This window comes from Melanostigma gelatinosum (genome assembly GCF_949748355.1).
Source record: "Melanostigma gelatinosum genome assembly, chromosome: 2".
In the NCBI taxonomy this organism is placed as follows: Eukaryota; Metazoa; Chordata; class Actinopteri; order Perciformes; family Zoarcidae; genus Melanostigma; species Melanostigma gelatinosum.
Genome location: NC_136635.1, coordinates 10,021,707 through 10,043,491, shown reverse-complemented (window position 1 = coordinate 10,043,491; position 21,785 = coordinate 10,021,707). Strand labels below are relative to the sequence as shown.

Here is a 21,785-nt window from a genome sequence, read left to right as displayed (position 1 = left end):
AAAAAAAAAAAAAAAAAGGAAGTATAATGTATAGTTTGTTAACTGCGGGGGGGGGGGGGGGGGGGGCACAGATGCTCTCTACACACACTGCACACATGGGAAGTGGCTCGATGGGGATTTTACAAACTGCTGCAACTGGTGTTGCTTTTATTGTTGACTTTTTTCAATCACAAATGAAATTTTACAGTGAACATACTATTCTGTGATTTTCTACTTGGAATGAACTCATTATGTCTTAATCAACCTTTGAATGAATGTTTGGAGTAGAATGTTAAACTTTGCTTTGTGTCACTTGTGGGGCATTTGTGTGTTATCTGAATTTGACACGAGTGTCCTGTCGCTGCCCTTTTCTCTCCAACGGTTTGCAGTGAGCTGACATGGCTGCCACTGGAGACTAAAAAGTCCAAACTACCCTTTATGGTGTTCAATGAGGTAGACGTAGCTTTGTGTAGCATATGCAAAATGTACAGGAACACAGTGCACCTCTGTAGATATTGTCAGAAGAATGTTTAACATGTTGCACATAACACTGGTACGATTTAAAAAAAAAAAAAGATATTGCAATATTTCTACAGGAGTTGTTGGGTTGGTCCTGGACTAAACGTAGACTTTACATGATTAGATTAAAAACTAAATATATTCATATCCACAAACTGTTTTCAGGTTCATCGTGAAAAGTTCATGCCAATGAACATCAGTTATGCACAGATAACTTGGAACAGAAAATACTCAACTCTTAAGCGGGTCTGGATAATAAGTACGGAATATTTCTGTGAAAAAAAGATACATGAGAATTGTACGATTAGTTTGGGAACCACTAATTATTCAGTGTGCTCTATGTCAGTGCAGGCCTTGATGTCGATGGGATCATTTGAAGCTCTGTCTGCCGGTGTGTTTGCTGTTCTTGGGGATTGTGGGCGTCACCCTCAGTGTGTGATAGTCGGTGTTTACCCTTGTTAGTTTTTTCCAAGAAAATTCTTTGCAACTCCGAATGATTTTTGCCACCACCTGGTCTCCTTAAAGACTCATTTGCCATTTCTGTTTAAACGTGTGTAATGTGTTGCATCTGCTGAGTCCTGGTTTGATGGAGAAAGAAGTACTTTTTGTGGGTGAAGAACTGATTTCCTAATGAGACGGAGAAAAGACTGTCCTAGAAAGAGGCTAACACTTTGTCCATGAAACCAATACGTTATTGTCACAGCAGTGCTTTAACTCTTATTTCTAGTCATTAGAAAGCAAACTATTTGGGTCGTTTCACTGCTTAAACTCGCGTTTTTGCCTCGTCAGGCATCCATACTTTATATGTGTCATTTCAAGATGTTGCAATGTTTGTTGTCCTGTTGATTATCTTTCCTTTGGATGCCATGAAACCACATATCTCACAAAGGTCTTAATTGTCAGGATGTAAAGACAAAGAACTAATTGAAAGAGGAGAGATTCAAGTGTCTTAATTATGCATTTCTAATAGTTTAAGATGAAACCATGTTGTCTTTCTCTCATGGTGTGTCACTTACAGAAACCTGAGCGTTTGTTTGAGATATGAGGTCTCCCGGGATGTAATGTGTAGTCGATTGATTCTTGTTTTTATTTGCACATGTCGTCTGGCTGGTTCAGATGACCGTCACTCAGAAAACCTCATATTTAATCTTCTAGATGATTTTAATAATGTATAATACAAGGGATGTCTAGTGCAGGTGGTTAAGAACAAAATGATGTGTTTGCTTTATGTGCTTTATGTGATTATTGTTGTTATACATCGGATAGCTTTTTCATATTGTTTCATCATTGTTTTGACAGACAATTGAATTTCCTTTTCTATAATCTAACTCCTCTGAATAACAATATCTGGGTTGTTTATTCTTCATTCATTTTTAGGAATCAATCATCAGTTAAAATATTCTAAAATACTCATGACTCTTCTAAATGTAAGCGTTGGATATATTTTTCATTTGTTTGCCCAATTGTTTCTGAAAGAACATTCAGAAATGAATGAATATAAAGTCATGTTCTTTGTGTATGAATCAGTACTATGTACCACTATTGTGAGCCTGAAGAAAGGTGTTTTATGAGTAGTTTGATGAACTCTTTCTCTTTGTTCTTAAAGATTGTAATAAGGAGATTTTTGTTGTTGTTTATTTTCTTCCCTGTTATGTCTCCCGTTAAAGCCATTGAAAAAAAGTTGTTTGTGAGTCTCCAATCTGTGTTCTGCAACAATACTGGTATCGTATTCAGACATTTTGAACCTTATGTGAAAACTAGCAGCAACACATTTAGTTGGGATGACATCATTTCGCAGGAAGGACTCGTGCCTTACGAACAGTAGCCGAGTTGATTTGCTGTGACCACTTTCATGGTTTTTAAGTTTGATCTTCAGAGAAAGAAATCCCTTTTATATACAGGCAATGTGCTAATCCAAAGCAACATGGAGGACAACATGAATAGATTACAACTTTCAAGGACTGTGGTCACACACTTATATTGTGAATATAATAAAACGTCCTGCTGTTCATGTCCATGTATCTCAATAGTATAATAAGTCTTCTCTGACACAGGATGCATGTTTACATTTGCTGGAAAATAAACCCACTTTACGAGTCTGAGCTAACATATTTAGATATACCATTACCAGACTCAGTTCAGGTTTCACCCTATTTGCAACAGTCTGTAAGTTGTAACTTAAATCAACTGCACAGTAAGAGGCACTTTATGAGTCGATAGCACAAACTAACCTTGCTGATAAAGGCTGATTCAAACAAGAGCAGTCAGATGGATGCTTTTAGTGTCTGTGCCATAGGTTTGGCAGCAGTATACTGGAATGCTGCAATGAAGTCATCTTGTGTATTGACATCTGAAATCACGTCAGTTATTTTAGGTGTTTTCTTTATTATTTAGTTACTGTAGGAAACGCGGATTTGATGAAATGTCAGATTTAACACATCAGGTATTCAACAAATGTGACAAAATGTGAAACTGTCCCTTACTACACTCCGTACACACCAGTGCATGCTCAAGTGCTGGGTATTCTCTGTGCTGTTATCTGCATCAGTGTGTATATATATATAATGTTATCCTGATACCTCTGTGGCATATGGAATGTGCTCTGGTTGACTGTAACACACAGTACTATTTTTAATCAGGTTTTCTGAGAAGTGTCCCGTGGGTGGGAGCTGGCTTCTGACAACATGACACTGTTGTCAGAAGCCAGCTCCCACCCACTTCCACCTTCCACCCCAGATCTAGTGCCACCACACCAGTATCAGGTACTGGGTCGGTACCAGTCCCTGATCTAGTGACACATTGCTGAGTCGAGGAAGTAGCGAGTATACAACGACAAGGAGAGGTTTGTGTTGTCCCTGAGAGCTAAACCAGTGGGCGATTAGAGACACGGTGGCCTGTTCTACTGGTGTAAAAGGAAAATGACTAAATCCATTCTAATCGAAACCTTTTTTTTTAACTTTTTTTTTTTAAAGCTGCAGGGCAATTCAGTGAAAATAAGTTTTCTAAATTGAATTTTGTTACGTCATTTATTTTTTAATCCAGCCGTTATTTTACTTGAAATGAGAAGAACATGTATTCATGTATTTCTATGTGTTATTTATAATCCATCCAGTTAAATTTGAAAAATGAGAATAATATTTGTTAAAATATAATTGATGTGTACTTTCTTTATTTGATTTGACAGTTGTTTACCACACAGAGACGTTACTACGACTAGACTTCTTGAATATAGATATTCCCAAATGATATATATATATATATATATTTATAATTTGGGTCGTGGGTCCCGGCTTGTCATTAAGGGGTGATGGTGGGTCCCGCAGCCAGACCAGTTGAGAACCACTGAGTTAGATGATATTAAATCAACTTTAAACCAAGTGTTTGTTCAATCTTCGTTTTATGTTGCCACTTAAAACTAATTATAATCGTTTATTCTTTGGCCATTTAGGGTGTTGATATTGATAGCGATCATTTTCTTCAAAAGAATACTGTTCACATTGACTGAAATAAAGTGTGAGGGTTTGGGAATTTATTGTGGTATCAAATATCAGTTTGATGAAAACATTGAAATGTGATGAGTATTAATTGAGATCAGATGAAAGAGGATGTTTGTATTCAATATTCATGGCCAAATACTAAAGGTGTAAGAGAACCTAATTTCATTTAATTAAGAATAACATTCATTAATTGTACCTTTAGTGGTGGAAGAAGTATTAAGTATAAGTAAAAGCAGCAATAACCAAAATGAAATGTCTGCAGTAAAGGTCCTAAAAGCATTACTTATGTAAAAGTATATAAGTGGTATCAGCAAAAGTATCAAAGAGAGACAGCGAGATCCTTCTTGTGGCACTGGCACCTCTGCGTCACTCAGCGTCAGTCTGTGGCACGCAGCGTCACACAGCGTCCCTCTCTGTCTCTCAGCGTCCCTCTCTGTCACTCAGCGTCCCTCTCTGTCACTCAGCGTCCCTCTCTGTCAGTTCAGCGGAAAGATTCAGCTGTGGCACGCGAGCATAGTTCGGCAATTGTCAAGAAGCTGCGGAGCTGAGGGGGCGGAGCCACATTTCCTGAGACATTTCCTGAGAACACCCGTTGTTGTTACGACAGATCAGCTTCCATAAATCATTTTTATGATTTTAGTTGAGTCACAGGAGCCCCCTGTTCTCTGTATGCATCCTTAGAGTAAGTACGTTGTACTTTTTTGTTTCTCATTCATTTTATTTCAGTATGATTTAGCTGGTTTTGCAACAAAATGGAACATAATACACTTTCTAAATTATTACTTTTATAGTCACTTACAACAATCGGCTACAATAATGAAAATAAATCATCCGTTTTAGAATCATTTAAAAGTATATATTAAAATTAAGACATAAAATGTCCAATCCAAAAATACATGTTTGAAAATATCTTCACTCTTCCTCTGCTTATATGTATATGTATGTCAGTAGGACATATGTTAACTGTTAACAGTTTACAGCATACTTAAATAAATATAAATAAATACAAAACACACGCACACTTTGTACACACACTGCAGCAATTCTTTTGCAGGAATATGAGCATATTTTCCCCCTCTGGCGAAATACAACACGTCTCATGCCTTATTTTATTTTACCAGTTGGTGGCGGTAATGCGCCAATGTTTATCTGCTTTTTATATGTTGTGCTATATATTGTGATGACTTCCATAACAGTTCAACTACGTTTATTTAACACAAGTAGGAAATGGCATTTAACACATGTAGCGTCCAAATCTTTAGCTGTAAGTAAACCTTTAGTTGACGCGTGTTTCTTGTCTTTTGCACATATCTCACACCGACGCCGCTCGTAGATGAAAAGCAATACGTGTTTTATTGATCCATTTCCTTCGTACAAGTCAGTCAATCAACTTCCTTTCTCCTAAAAGTATGCTGATTACTTCGACCTACTATACGTATCCACAGGTTATCCACGTAGATCGTTCCCTTTAACACGTTTTATAACACGATCCCAAACACGTATTGCTTTTCATCTACGAGCGGCGTGATTCAGTTCCGAGAAAGAAAAGAAAATTACGTTCAATATAGGATCACAAAATATTAAAAACGTGGCAGGAAATTGCTGATATTATGAATGTATAACACGTTAATCTCATCACTGCACTCTATTATTAAACAGCCTCCAGTGGACCTTGCTTCAGTTACCATAGTAACACAATCAGTGATACATTTTCAAAATAGTAAGACTTCTGACAGTCTGCATCCACCTACAGCTCCAGAGATCAATCTTAGCGGTCACAAGACAGTTAACATGACAGCAACGAAGAAAGGAGAACACATTCATCTTGTTTTTGCTCTTGTCTTGTGAGATTCGGAATTGTTTGAATATTCTAGAGTCAAACTTTCTATATCTCAATGCCAATACAACTGAATAAATTGAATTTGGACCACAGTATTTGACCAACATTATATCTTCTCATCTTGGCCTTTAACTTCTTCTGTTTCACCAGTCAATTCAGGATTTAAGTGTGACAATTAAATCAATGACTCAGGTAAATTAGGCTTAGTGTTTGAAAAGAATGAACCAAACATCTCTCTATATTTTTCAATTGTCATTATTTATTGCTTCATGAAGTACACATGCTCACTTTTCTATTACATACAAATAACAAGTAAATACATGATGTATACAACTTGGTTGCAAATTAACCATCAACATCAAATATCTGTCACCCTGCGTCCCGCTCCGTCACCCGTCACCCTGCGTTCCGCTCCGTCACCCTGCGTCCCGCTCCGTCACCCGTCACCCTGCGTCCCGCTCCGTCACCCTGCGTCCCGCTCCGTCACCCGTCACCCTGCGTCCCGCTCCGTCACCTTGCTTCAAGCTCCGTCACACTGCTTCACGCTCTGTCACTCTGCGTAACCCTCTGTCTTCCTGCGCAGATTGAAATACTTTTTTTACACTACCCTGATGACTCCGTCCTGGCAGCAGGACTGGGTCCTCCGCTCCTCACTCATAGTATTATTACAACGGGGTACGTAGCGCTGTCGCTCATGAGCACAACAACACAGGCACGGGAAAGCTTCTTCTTCTCCTCCCTTTTGGTGTACTGGCGGTTGGCAAACGAATTGGCGCATTACCGCCACCAACTGGTAAAATAAAATAAGGCATGAGACGTGTTGTATTTTGCCAGAGGGGGAAAATATGCTCATATTCCTGCAAAAGAATTGCTGCAGTGTGTTTACAAAGTGTGCGTGTGTTTTGTATTTATTTATATTTATTTAAGTATGCTGTAAACTGTTAACAGTTAACATATGTCCTACTGACATACATATACATATAAGCAGAGGAAGAGTGAAGATATTTTCAAACATGTATTTTTGGATTGGACATTTTATGTCTTAATTTTAATATATACTTTTAAATGATTCTAAAACGGATGATTTATTTTCATTATTGTAGCCGATTGTTGTAAGTGACTATAAAAGTAATAATTTAGAAAGTGTATTATGTTCCATTTTGTTGCAAAACCAGCTAAATCATACTGAAATAAAATGAATGAGAAACAAAAAAGTACAACGTACTTACTCTAAGGATGCATACAGAGAACAGGGGGCTCCTGTGACTCAACTAAAATCATAAAAATGATTTATGGAAGCTGATCTGTCGTAACAACAACGGGTGTTCTCAGGAAATGTCTCAGGAAATGTGGCTCCGCCCCCTCAGCTCCGCAGCTTCTTGACAATTGCCGAACTATGCTCGCGTGCCACAGCTGAATCTTTCCGCTGAACTGACAGAGAGGGACGCTGAGTGACAGAGACGGACGCTGAGTGACAGAGACGGACGCTGAGTGACGCTGCGTGCCACAGACTGACGCGTGCCACAAGAAGGATCTCGGCCCTGCTGGTATCAAAATGACGAAGGTGCGCAAGTATATGTGACGCATGACGCACGGTGTGCGTCTATTACGTTGCGGATGTAAACACTGCTCAGTTCACGTGGAGCGAAAACCGGGAAGCCCGACCATGCCACCGAAGCTGGAGCGTTTCCTTAGTCCGGGAAAAGGTAACGGTCTGCGGGCGGCCGTGCGGATCAAGAGAGGAGAGCTGGTGTACTCCGCCGAGCCGCTGGCGTGCTGCGTGTCCAACAAACTGTCCAGAGATGTCTGCCACCACTGCTTCTCACGGTGAGACAAGCGGTCCTCGGACGCACGAGCGTCCTGTTTTTAAAAAGCAAAGCGCGGTGGTTTAATATTCTGCGTGGGCTGCAGTTAGCGGAGCGTGTCTGAAGGCAGCGTGGGGAATCAGGACGTGTTTGTGGCTCGTGTCTGAGTGACGTTCGATAAAGTCGTTTGATATTTTCGCTCTCCTTCTCTGACAGTGTATATGTGCACCATACTCTTGTATATGAAGCAGTCTGTACGGGATGAGCAGCGGAGGCGTTCGTGGAGATACGTGTTTTTCAATCTATCGCTACATTGGTACACATCGTTTATTATGGTAGATGCAGCCACGCTGTTAGACTGGTCACTAGATGGCACCATTGCTCTTTCATGGTTTCAGAGGCGGCAGGAAGGCACAAGAGAGAGCTGACACACTAATTGCAATTCTATAAATCCAACAGTAAAACGTGAATATGATGATTGCGGATGACAACCTGCAGATGTGAACAGTTTCTTCTGCACAAACGGTAAGCATAGTAACGAGTAGCTCTGGTGAAACTGAATATTAATATTAATGTGGAGATGCGTTGGGGAAAGAAAATGCTTCTCAATTTAGGTGATTGTATGTAGAAGGGCCGGGTGCAAGGCCAACGCTATCAAGTTCACTGCGTGGCTGCTGTAGTTTAGCAATATCATTAATTCTTACGTTGTTTTAGATGTTATGCTCTATTTATTGAAACCATCTATCAGCTGATACAGGTCTTCAGTTGAGTGCTGAAGTATGTTTTGTCTTAAAGACCAAATCTGGTTTCAGGGACTTTAATATTTCTAATATTTTACTCGCATAGTGCACATTGCTAACATAGGTTGATAGTGGCCCTGGTGCCCTGTAGCAGGTAGTGACCATGATGATGTAGATTTGTCTGCTGTAAGAGATTTTATAATACTATTTACACCATGACACTGTGTTATCACTTGAACACATCTGGTTGTATTCGGCTAAGCCGTTGTGGGCTTAATACAATTTTGCAAATCAATGTCCAGGACTTCTGGAAATATTGGATTTTTATATGAATTTAATATATTTCTTTGACACATCTTAATTGTGATGAAGAAAGTTTATTTGTCGTCAGGTGTTTATTTAGTTGGATTGCCCAGATGTTCTTGTGTGGTTATTTGTATTGATAAACATTATGCTAATTGGTTTTCATAAAGGTTTACAACATCACTATTTAGATTTAATATCAAATGAAATAGAAAATGATCGCCTATTCTTTCTCAGTACAGACTCTCTGAATAGCACAGATGTCCAGTGTAGCCGTTTTCTGCCTGATGTGAAGATTCGGCCTCGTTGCATCTCATTTGCTTGTGATCTTTGTCCATCTGGATGCTTAATAGCAGCACTGCTGCTTTCTCTACTGTAGCCAAACCAACTTCATCAAGCGAAATAGTGAATTTAATGAGACTGGAGTTGTACAGAGAGTATTCAGCTGATTTCTGGTGCAGAAACTGCAAGGTGAATGAAGGGTAAGTTACTGTGGGTTACACACGGTATATAAGAGCCTTTGTAGCAAATGAAAGATGATTAATGAGAGCAGTTAATGCAGATAACCTCTGGGAGGATTTAAAGATGAAGCGCATGTCCAATTTAGATTTCCACATGAAGGTAAAGTGTATTCGAGAGCATGATCATTTCAGCAGCAACTGCTCGCTCTGTACTTTCTCCATGTACTCCATTTGAAAAGGAGCATCCTTTCACTTCGTACACAGCGGTACTCTTTGCAGTGTGGCGGGCCTTCTGTGAGCAGCAACGATCATTGTGATTGAGCTCAAAAGTTACGCTGCATCGGTACAATCTCCGATGGTGTGTACCGTCAGATATCAGATCTCAGATCTCAGTATGTTTTCAGGTGTTTTTCTGATCTTTGCGTTGAGACATGACAGAAACAAGAGCGTTTAAGATGATGGATGTTTGATGAGCGTGAAGGTGATGATCCTGAAAAATGGACTTACAGTCAGAATGCAGCAAGACAGATCTACTTCAACAAGGAGAGATGATAGAGTGTTTGTATATGTGTATACTTGAACTGTACATGTGACGTGTGCACACATATGTACAGTTGTGTGTTTCAGAGCTGGAAGGTCATTTATTGAGTAAATATACGGAACAGTTTCTGGTTGCAGCTTCTCAATCACAAGTATTCCATTGTTCTAGATATTTTATAACTCTGTTTAAGATAATATATGATTTGGGCCTACATTTTTTTTGTTTTTAATGGCGTCAACAATTCGGCACTTGATCATTTAAACAGAAGAAATTAAAATGATCGATCGTTTCCCTTCTGGACTGAATCTTGGCTGTAGGACTCGAGAGCAAATATGCGTTGGCTTCATGTATGTTGCCTGAGGACGGCTCGTATTGATTCTTAACTGCATGTGTTTTGTCGGGCGTTAATGTATACATTGTGTCGGAGCGGATTGTGTTCTGGGTAAATAGAAACAACAAGCGCCCATCGACACACTTCTCTCATTATTTGGCACACTGCACACAGTATCCAGAGCTGTGATGTGCTGACGCTCCGGCCGAGCTGTACGAGGACGGACGCCCTCACCGGGTTTCTATCACATCGCTGTGTCACTGGGCAAGAAACATGTTTCAGCTACCAAAGTACAGTTTTGTATTTACATGTAGCTCTGAAGAACATCAACTTCATCCTCTGGTAACAAAGTTATTCATTATTTATGCTCAACTGCCCACTGAGACAGATGCTTCCCCCTCAGCCGCTGTGTGGACAGCAGTAGAAGACTTTTGAATGCGTTTCCTCTCTCAATCACGGACACGTAAGCTCGTCATTTTTACTGGCTGAAGAATAGCTAACAAATGCCCTGCAGGGATGTAAATGTGGATAATCGCTGCTACAGGAAGTAACAGCAGGGCATTATTGTTTATACTGTGTACTTTGAGTTTATTCCTCCAGCTGCTCCCTTCACAGACTGCCAATCATTTCAAACTAGAGTGTGAGGCAACATGAACACGTGTCAGTCAGCAGACTTGGGTTTGCGTCGATCATTTTTTATGACGTTACCAATCTGTGTGTCTCAAGTCTACAATATGAGAGCAGAAATTGTTCAAACACTCCCAGTATTGGCGATTCTGTTTAGACTGAAGTTCTCAATAATAATGCTCTTTGTTATGGTTTATAACATGCACATGCCTTTTGTTCACTGATAAAAACACAAGCTGTGGTTTGATTGTTGAGTTGCCTCAGTCGATCCCATTATAACATAACAATTTCCAGCCAATCTAACGTCAAGACTCTAGGGAGGGCAATGCTGGTCTGTTGGTCCAGACTGAAATACCTCACACACACACACACACACACACACACACACACACACACGCACACACACACACTGTTTTATGACTGCTGGCTACAAGCCCTAACATCATAACTTGACATTTATTCAATATCTCAAAGAAGATATTCACCCTCTCACACAGGAGGATGCAGTTATAACAACAGGAATCAATAATAAATGAAAGTGTTTGAGCGTCCACTGAATACCATTATTTTTCTTTGTGCTTGGGGTAAACAGAGGGAAGTGTGGAACGAGACGGAGGCCATGTTGTGCAGAGTATGATCATGTTTTTGGGGTATTGCACATGTGTCATGGCTACATCTGCTTGCCCTGTGGCCGACACTAATCAACCTCAGTGTCAGAATGTCTTTTGCACATCTTTTATTGATTTGATATCTGTGAGTTGTATTGGTGTCACAAAAACAGTTGTAGATCATTGGATTAGACACACACACACACACACACACACACTTGTACATAAGCAGCCCAAGGCAGATATTGGTCTTTGAGATGTTAAGTGTATTTTCCTGTTTTCACTAAAACACAATTAGTCTCACAGTGACTGAGGGATGAAGAATGTGTGCGGATCTGTGAGCGTGCATGTTTTTGGTGTGGCTGTATCTTATTGCAAGAACAACAGAGAGATTGTGTGTGTGTGTGTGTGTGTGTGTGTGCGCGCGTGTGTGCGTGCGCGGGAGGGAAATGAGCAGGTGGGGGGGGATCAAAGCTGAAGTTAATTACAGGCCTTGAAGGCTGTATGTAAGTAATGACTGATAAACGCTGAGGGAGTATGCACACACACACACACACACACACACACACTTCAGTAGAATTCAAATCGCCAGAGGTCAACAAACAAACAACTATTAGAGGTACTCAGAGAGTGGGGGGGGGGGTAATAGACGAACAAAGAGGGAAAAAAGATTTCTTTATCGGGGACAATCCTTAACATTTCAAAAGCACAAATACAAAGTCAAGATGCGTTTGAAATCCTTCTGCATTGCTTGCTAATTCATTTAAAACGTGGTGTAACAATCTCTTTGGCGTCAGTGTTAATTGCGTATCCCTGAAGTCCATTTGAAGCTATTCAGTGGTAAATGGAGCTCTGTGTTATGAATGTATTCATATCAATATATAACCTGCCTTGTTAATCTGGTTGTTTTGACCACCTGTCTGATGATCTCACATGCCAGTTGTGTTTCATGTTACTGTTGTGAATTGTTTTGTGGTCAGTAAGGCGTCGGCTCATGACGTTCCTATGAAAACATAACGAGGTGACTTCAAGGTTTGAGCTTCATGAATGACACAAACATCTTGTAAACTAAACACCAAAGCATCTGGAGAGGGAAAGGAAACACTGCATGTCCACTGGAGCTGTTAACCAGATGGAGGTTGGAGGATTGTATTCTCGCCCCGAGTCCATCATCATCTATTACTTCCTGTTCATGATTGGTGAGTTGCATCGCTGCAACACAATAAAGCAGAAAACACTGAGCCATGTGAGGCACGTTTGTTTCTACAATTCATTTGAAAGCCATTTCAGTGATTCACTTGCAAACTGTTTCAGCTAGAAAATGTCTGCATAGAAACTGAGAGAGTGAATCCTAGTCACGGTGACGATTAAATATGTGCATCGAAACTGTGAGAGGAAGAAGTTCCAGAGCAAGATGGCGGTAGAAGAGAGACAACACACAGTCTCTGTTGGACAGATATCACACACACACACACACACATTCTTTGATGGGTTTTTCTCTGGTGTTGACAGACCAAAGAAGAGCTGAGATGTGTTAGTCTCAGCTGTCAGGTTGTGTGCGTGTGTTAGGGGAGCAGGGCGACATTATTTCTGTCAGATGAAGTCTTTTTATTTGACACCAATCTCTCACTCACCGTCTCTTTGGACCACAAAGAAACACACACACACTGCCGAACAGTGCAGACAACAAAAACAAAACATCTAGAAGTTTTGTCTTATTTAGTGCGAGAAACCTTTGATTGAAAGTTGGATCAACCAAACTTCCAAAGGGTCTTCATTCTTCAAAAGAACATCGGAAATATTGACTCTGTCTGTCATGGAGTCCGTCTTTGTATACATTCTATGGTCCTGGTCATAAAGTCCCAGCTCACCACGGAGCGTCTTTGCTGCTGCAGGCTGCCAGACGAGGAGTCGGTCACATTGGACAGCACTAGAGGAGGTGCTACCAGCAGCTGGTCCAAAAGTAGTTGAGCCAATTTCACATGCGCACGTTTATATCGTGCCATGCTGTCACCCTGCGTTGCTCCGTGCACAACGATGCGCTGACTGAATGCGAGTCGTCTCCGGGGCTTCCTGACGGATTTGAATCATCAACGTTTATCATTAATGCGGCCCAAATGTTTATGAAGCAGATTCCTAAAACACAGGCATCATATTCTTTTCTCGATTTGAAACATCTTCTCATTTGCTCATCTTTTCACTGCTTTTGCATTTGATATTTGCTTCACGTTTTGTCTGAATGCACCTTTAGACAGCTCTGTACGTCACACACGGGTGAATATTTTCTACTCCTTTTTTCACGCTCACACTGCATTATGTTCTTGTCTCAGTTCACTGTCTGTCTTCATTCTATCTTCTGGCACAAACTGTCTCTTTGTCAAACATCCACCCTGTCTCTCTTACTCACGCCCACTGTTTCATACATTTTATCTCTTGCTTATGCATACACCCTCTTTTTTTCCCCCTCTTCCCCATGCCGCTTGTACACGCACACACGCACACACACACACACAGTAACTGATAGGAGTGTATGGATGCAGTGGTATGTGAAGCATACAGATTACGACTTTAGAGCTCGAGCAGATGAGAGGAGAGAAAAGGTTCAAAAGGCGAGTCAGCACTCCTCTTCCTCCTCTTTCCCCTCGATTTATCCTCCCATCTGCTACTTCCGACAGCTATATCTTCCTCTCCTCTTTCCCCAGTTTTTCTTCTCATTCACCTTTTTTTTTCTCATCCTTTTCTTCCACCATCTTCTCATCCCTCAGAGAGATGGGGAGAGAGCCTCTGCCTCATTCCTGATGTAGATTATTTTGCTTGCATCTGCTCTCCCCCCCCCCCCCCTGCCCATGTTCTCCATATCCCTCTAGTTTTCCCAGCCTCCTGCAGTTAGATACCCAGGTGTCTCAAAACATCTTGGTGTTGGCAAAACACGCACACACACACACACACCCACACACACACACACACACACAGCTGTATAGTTTGCGAACCAAGTGATTTGCTGTAAACTGGGAACACGCCTCCCCGTGTGTGTAAATGCTGAGTATTCATCAAGTATATCACCTGCTTGTTTTGTCTTAACTGTACTTGTGAGGACCACACGTCTCAACAGAGTGTTTTACGTTGGCCCTAACGAGGATGAACATGTATTTGTTCAGGCGTGGTTCAGCTGAGTGTAACATAGTTAATGGGAGTCGTGGTGTTTTTCCAGGAACTTCCCAGTAATTTGAATAAAATGAAAGGGCTCCCTCTGGATGCACATTATTCCACTGACCTTATACACAGACGGCACATCTGATACTGATAAATTCTTATGTCTCAAACGCAAAAAGCTAAAAAGAAAACATAATTGAAGCCCTACGTGGACAGGATTAGTTTTCTGAATGACGTCTGAGATAAAAGTATGAACATGATTTCTGTCTTTCACTTACTCATTTTGCAAAGGTATGATTTGCTGTTGTCCATGACCAATCTGGAGGTTTTCCCCTTCAGTTAAATATTGCTGAGCGCCTGTATTTCTGAGTTCAGTGTTTTTGTGGCTTTTTGTTTGAATTTCAATCGGCATATCACAAAACTGGCTCAGCCGTGCTCCTTTTATCCCAGAAATATAGCAAAGTTCAGATCTACTATTTCATTCTAGGACACCAAGAAAGTTATTCATGCCTTTGTCACAGCCAACTCAGATGATTAATCCCCTTTTTATTTGCATAACTCCGTTAAATTTCAATTCTGTTTGTTCAAAATCCAACTGTCAGGCTTTTAACTGGGATCAAACCACATCAGTGCTCACATTTCTGCTGGTTTATTGTCTTTCTTTACTCCGGCTTCTAGTATGAGCTTTTACATTGCTTGGTATCACCTTGAGTACATTGCATGGAAGAGCTCCAATGCATTAAGATCCCCAATACTTAAACTATTCACACTAAAATGAAGTTATTCTACATGTCCCATCAATATGTCAGAATGCTAAATCCGAACCTGTTTTCTTTTCTCAGTTTCTTTTGTATTTTGTGTGAATCAGATTTTTAGCTTTTGCATTAACCTGGATTTACCAGATTATGTTTTATCTGATCTGTTTTATGTTTGAATGTTCTACTTGGTACAAAGAATTGTTACTGTAAGTACTTTTACGAAAGGATAGATGTTCCCTTCTGGTCATATTTTGTGGACATATGCACTCTCATCATCATGATAATTAGGCCACGAGGAGACTCGTCCCATAAGAGTCCCCTCCGGTGTCAATGAATCATCCTCTAAACAACCATTAAAAACCCAGCAAGGGCTCCAGGATGCTGTGGATGCAGCACAGCTGGCGTCTCTCTCACACACACACACACACACACACTGGCAGCAGGGCTTTACATGCCAGTCACCAGTGTACACTAAACTCACATGTTGATGTGTAGCTGAGCTGCGGATGCCTACGGTGTGCCGAGTGGTTCAGATCTGCGTCGGCTGGACTACCGTAGCACAGAGGCAACACTGGATGGCAGTAGTGTCTCTTCAGGAAGCTCATTTGTTGAATTCTCATGCTTACGTTCTCTCACATTTGCTTTGTAACACACGGCAGTAGAAGTGCTGGCAAAGAGAGGATTGGCTTTGCTGCATGAGGGAGAGCTCATTTGTTTTAACAGTCGTCTTCACTATCAAATATACAAGAAGTGGCTCGAGCAGACCAGAGACAGGTTTCTGTATGTGAAACATCAAGTGCTGGTCTAGTTTTCTATTCTTCAACCACCTTGAAGGCATCTGGAATATTGCTGATTTATGTTCATATTTGTCAGGAATTTACATACATACGTACATACATACATACATACATACATACATACATACATACATACATACATACATACATACACACACTCGCACACCACTAGTTGTCATGGGGGAGTGAGTCATACTGTGCTGTGTTGGCCACTCAGCCTGGAAATGAGAAAATTCACTCAGGCACGGCCGGACAGCCCAGAAAACAGGACCCCACTAATTATTAACATACACAAGCAGGCGTGCACACACACACACACACACACACACACACACACACACACACACACACACACACACAACACACAACTAAATCTCATGACTGCAGCACAGCAACCAATACTCACGGGAAATGAATTACCATGCTACACACACACACACACACACACACACACCAACAGAGACATGCTGAGGTAGGCCTAATTAGGTGTCTGATAGCATAGATTTAACAAAATTGACCACATATACACACATCTGAGTGCACACATTTATGCTCTTGCATATCAATGAGGAAAACCAGCGCCTTTCAGTCACCTCCTCTACTGTCTGGTGGCAGTTTTATGTCTTTTTATTCTTCTGTCCTGTCTGTCCCGGCACAATGCCCTCATCTTTGAAAACAATCTACTTTTCAGGAGTTGATGATGACTGCATGTTTGACATTTTGCACAACTTCAGAATTGGCTCATTTGCATGTTCAAACTAATATAGTGCTGTTGTTTTGAGGAGGAACACAAGAATAAAGTAGGCACAATATACATACTATATTATTTGGAAATAGATATTGATTGTCTCATTACTTCAGTGACTTGCCTATCTAAGTTGTCTTCTTTTTAAAACTTTTTGCGAATTTATATTTTTTTTACAAAATACACCTGAATTTATTTAGAGACTGATAATGTTTACGGTAATTTGAGCAAAATAACACGACGTTAAAGCAACTTTACAATTAGTGACATTATCTTGAGTCTATTGGCTCTCCATGTCATTCTCACTATAGATTCATTTCTGGAGTACTTAGTCAATAAAATGTAAATATATATAGCATGTCATCTTTCTAGAACCCAAGGTGACATTTCACATTGATAATTTTGTTCAAACAACAGTGAACGATCCAACGATATTCCTTTTGAAAATCATATCAAACAGATTAAAGTAGCAGGTCCATTTTTGCTAAGTACGCAACTTAAGCCTTTGGTGGTGTGTTTTGTAGTCAAGATATTTTGATCAGTTTGTTATTATCCTACCCCTAGTGTGTAGTATATGAGCGATAACATGCGGCATGGCAGAGAGAGAGAGAGAGAGAGAGAGAGAGAGAGAGAGAGAGAGAGAGAGAGAGAGAGAGAGAGAGAGAGAGAGAGAGAGAGAGAGAGAGAGAGAGAGAGAGAGAGAGAGAGAGAGAGAGAGAGAGAGAGAGAGAGAGAGAGAGAGAGAGAGAGAGAGAGAGAGAGAGACTCTATTTCTTAATTCAGTCTTCTACATGTTCCTAATGAAACCCATCTAATGTTATTCATGAGTTTTCCTACTGTGCTTGCAGTCCAACCATGGACCTGCCATCCACACGACCATCACTTCACACAACATCTGACACGGAGGGAGAAGGGCGGAAGAAAGTGAGAGGGGAAGAAAGGGATGAAGAGAGGGTGGGAGATGATTGAGGAAAAGAGGGAACATAAGATTAGAACATGGCTGAAGATGAGGCAGATGTGCTTCATGGGAGAAATCGTAATAATCTCTGTATGAAAATGATTATTCTTAAGTATGGCTCCGTTGAATGCTAATGAACTGCCACAAACTATACAAGCATGTTTATATATTTCTTGCCGGTTTATTTTGATCCGTCTTGTTCTGTTGTTCTCCACATCTATATTTGGACCACGTTGAATCAGTGTGCGTATCTACTGTGTGCTGTATGTAGCAGCGTCTCTGTGTATTGGAATCGAGGAGTAATCTGTGTGAATTCTACAGAATGTATGTTGGTGTTTGTCATCTGGGATTCAGGAAGAAACGGTCATTCGGAAGAACATTTGGCTGAACTGTTGAACTACAAGGTGGTACTATAAAAATATGTGTTGTTATTGTCGTTATGGTCTAGGGATGCACCGTATTAAATAAACCCGGCTGCCCAAACCGGTGATATTTTCGAGTAAGCTTACTCGAACTCGCCCGACCCGCGGAGTTGTTTGTCGGTCTGCCCAGCGCTACTGCGTGAACTTTCTGTCATATCGCAGGAAATTACGTGCCGATATCGTCTTGCATACTTATGATGAGAGAGAGAGAGAGAGAGAGACTGACTGACTGACTGACTGGATACCTTGAAAATGCTGAGAGCTTATCAGCCTGGAGGCAGTCACCATAACAGTTGCTGAGGTGCAGCTGTGCATTAATGTTTCTTAGTAACGACATAATATGTAGCTACTAATACAATGATGTATATTATAGAGTATTGGCCTGATCTTTGTCTGTTTGTCTCTCTCTCTCTGTCCTCTTCTCTCCTCTCAGTGACTCAGTTGTTGCATCTGTATTTCATTACAATCAGAGCTGACAGTGGTATTACAGTGGTTTTACATATCTTGTACATTTTCTGGTAACTCAATTTGAGAAACTGCACAAATATAATAACCATATGGGAAAGCCTGTTTTTTGGCCGATCTAGTGAATTGGATACCTGTCAAATCAAGTTACTTCATCACATTAACGCAGCAGGCGTGTAAACTCAGTGTTGCCATACAACTGTCCTGCTCATTGATGTCAACGCATTGCTTACAACGACCTGTAGTTGATTCTCCAGTATGAACAGTATGGCAGAATCAAATGTCTATCGTCTTGTGGCATATATCATCAGGTGCCCATTTTGGGTAGACATGGATGTAAACTGCCCCTTGATGTTAAATCTTGTTTAAAGTTGTGTCGTTTCCAGGTACAACCAATATAACAGCATTGATCCCCACCTATATGTTTATGAATGTTAAAGTCAAGCATCATTACAGTAGGGGAGAATTTTAGCTCCTTGATACATCCAAAGATATAAACACATTTTGACAGGTTTAGTCATGGAAATCCACTGTATCGGACATTAAAACCACCGATACGTGAACGCAGTATAGCTCTTTCAGCATGTGATTGCCTTCTGAAGGGCAACCTTTCCCACAAAGTTCAGCTGCAGGGAACACGTTCAGAACTAAGAACGGTGGCGTGGTCAGCATCAGCCGTGCTGTCTGGGCTCCTGGAAGATGGATGGACTTCCTGTGGCTGGCAGCTTGTGATGTGACCAAACTCTTAGTGTCTGAGTTATGTACTCAGTTCATCTGTTGAAGCTGCACAGAGCCTGGCTGTGTTTAGGTCTGGCCTGCCCCTATCTGTTGTTATTGCATTGTGTCCCATACTGCAGGCATGTGCTGCTTAAACCGTGGGTGGCTTCCTTGTTTCTGGTCGGTCTCAACGTGACAAGAATAGCAGTGTTTTTTTGAACCTCTGTACCCACAGCAGCACAAGAAGAGGTAAAGGAGGAGACAGATGGAGAGGAAAGCTGTAAATCACAGAAACTAAGAGGGCGAGGACGAGAGAACAAAATAAAGGAGTGTGTTTTGGAAACTTGTTGAAGCCTGTGGGGGGGCCTCAAGCCAAATGCAACAGTCCAATCTGGTGGCGCACTGATAAACAGTCAGAGGAAACACTTAACTTTTGACACTAATATTAACAGGCAACAGCCTACTGTCAGACCCACGCTGTGTGAGTGAGTGTGTGTTCATATTACACGCCTGACAATGCCTTTAAGGTCCTCATAATGTCATCTACAGCATTCATAAGTATGTCCAATCTAATCAAATGTCCCATATTCAGTACGATAAGCCCTGGGCTAATGTATTATCATCCATCAGAGCATGTTCTCCATTACCTCCTTTTGTGTGTGTAAGCTCATAATTCCATCCATTGTCGGATCTAATTAGCAGTATTTTATCATTTTCTCTCCCTCTCTCTAATCATACGATAAACCACACAGAGCGACTTCTTACCGTATATGAGCTCATGCCAAACGAGCCTCGGGCGCCTCTGCTCCGCCTGACTCCTCTGCACTTATGCTCCAATGTTGGAATGACACGAGTAATGCAGAGAAATCCTTCACACTCACAGAATTGAATGCGAGATGCCAAGCATGTTGGCGTTGCCAGTTGTCAGTACTTGTATGTGTGAATTGCAGAGACTTTCATTACGACCATGTTTAATAAGATGAAATTGTAGTTGTGAGACCGAGCATCTGGCAGATGTACTGTACCCAGAAAGACGACGTAAAATGAGATTGTCAAGCTGTGCAGACGCACACGGTCCAAAAATCAGTTGTTACAGAGGTGAGATTAGAGGTTATAGTCTTGGAAAAACCTGCTCTATGCGGCGTCCTCGTCATCTAGTCGCAGACGCAGACCATGCAATCGCAAAGTTCCTGGTTTGTTGGCAGCAAGGGCTTTTGAATCTCTCTCTTTCCCCCCCCCCCCCCCAATCAATTTAGGAAAACCCCCCCCTGCTATAGTATTATATTTTGCAGGCACAGTACTTATGTATATAATCTAGATGGATCATATCAACCTACCGGTATGTGCAAACACTCACAAACACTCACAAACTCACTACAGAGTTCCTATGACTCACTTTGACTGTAATTGGCTGTGTGAAGCAGACGGTCACTGCTGTGCAATGGCTTGTTATCAGACTGCCGGGCAAACTGGAAAGGACAGCGGTGTCACACACTGAGAAACACAGCAGACCTCAGAGGCAGGAAACACACACACATGCGCTCAGACACATGCAAGTGCTGTGATACTAACAGGCTGCGACAGTGAGGAGAGTTGCTCTGAGACGAGATGGGAGGGTAGATAAAAGTAGATAATGGATGCACACGGTCAACTTGATACAGCAAATAGAAAAGGATAAGACGTCGTTGTTGGGAAAAGGTCAAGACAGTGGCAGGAACATAAAAGATGGTTGAGCAGATATGTGCATATGTTTGGTAGTGTAGCAGTGGAACACTTTCTATCCAAACACTAACATGGTGCAACATCAGTGATTTTTGAAATCTAAAGTGCTGGTCCCATTCCAGCTCACTGAGTCGTTCACTTGTTGAGAAAAGCTAACGGGCAGCAGAATGAACTAATGTTTTTCTTCCTCCTTCTGTCTAGACGTGAGACCTTGTTGCGGTGTTCCCAGTGCAAGATGGCTCGCTACTGCAATACCACTTGCCAGGTATAGTGTGTGTGTGTGTGTGTGTGTGTGGGTGTGTTTGTGTGTGTGCGAGCATATGAAAGTAAGTGTGTGTGTGTTTTTGGATCAATTTGTTAAATTTCCCTTCTCCCGCAGAAACAAGCATGGTCTGGCCATAAGAGAGAGTGTAAATGTCTGCAAAGCCTCCTCCCCAGAATTCCCACTGACTCAGTGCGTCTGGCGGCTAGACTCATCTTTGCCTTGGTATGTTTCTCACTGTGTTAGTCACACCTTTACTTTATAGTTGTGGAGGAATGTACTTTACTTCTTTGATATGAACACTTTGTAACTTCAGATATTTCGAGTTATTCATGCGTTTACTTCCGCTAACGCATTAAACGCACCAAAGTTGGTTTTAGGAAAATTCCATTTGCTCTTGCTCATCTTTAAAATCAATGCATAGATAAAAAAAAAGAATCTGTGCAACAAAACAAAGCTGCTTTTCTCAGCTTATAAAGGACTTCGTGCAACAGGAACAATATGCTTCAGAGAGTGCCACACATAGTGTGTAACA

At 41.2% G+C, this 21,785-nt stretch overlaps 1 protein-coding gene across 2 annotated transcripts in view; it reads left to right on the top strand.

Annotated features, from left to right (window-relative positions):
* The first annotated feature begins 7,489 nt into the window (after positions 1 to 7,489).
* The window catches only part of smyd3 (SET and MYND domain containing 3), a 64,615-nt gene continuing 50,319 nt past the window's right edge, over positions 7,490 to 21,785 (top strand). Inside the window, exons 1-3 of one of the 2 annotated variants that reach the window (XM_079294540.1) lie at positions 7,490 to 7,662; positions 21,190 to 21,253; positions 21,368 to 21,475. In XM_079294540.1, coding sequence (XP_079150666.1) covers positions 7,502 to 7,662; positions 21,190 to 21,253; positions 21,368 to 21,475 — 333 coding nt within the window. In that variant the 5' untranslated portion in view covers positions 7,490 to 7,501. Of the gene's footprint in view, positions 7,663 to 12,343; positions 12,451 to 21,189; positions 21,254 to 21,367; positions 21,476 to 21,785 lie in introns of those variants that run through there. The other variant, XM_079294541.1, reaches the window with a different exon arrangement.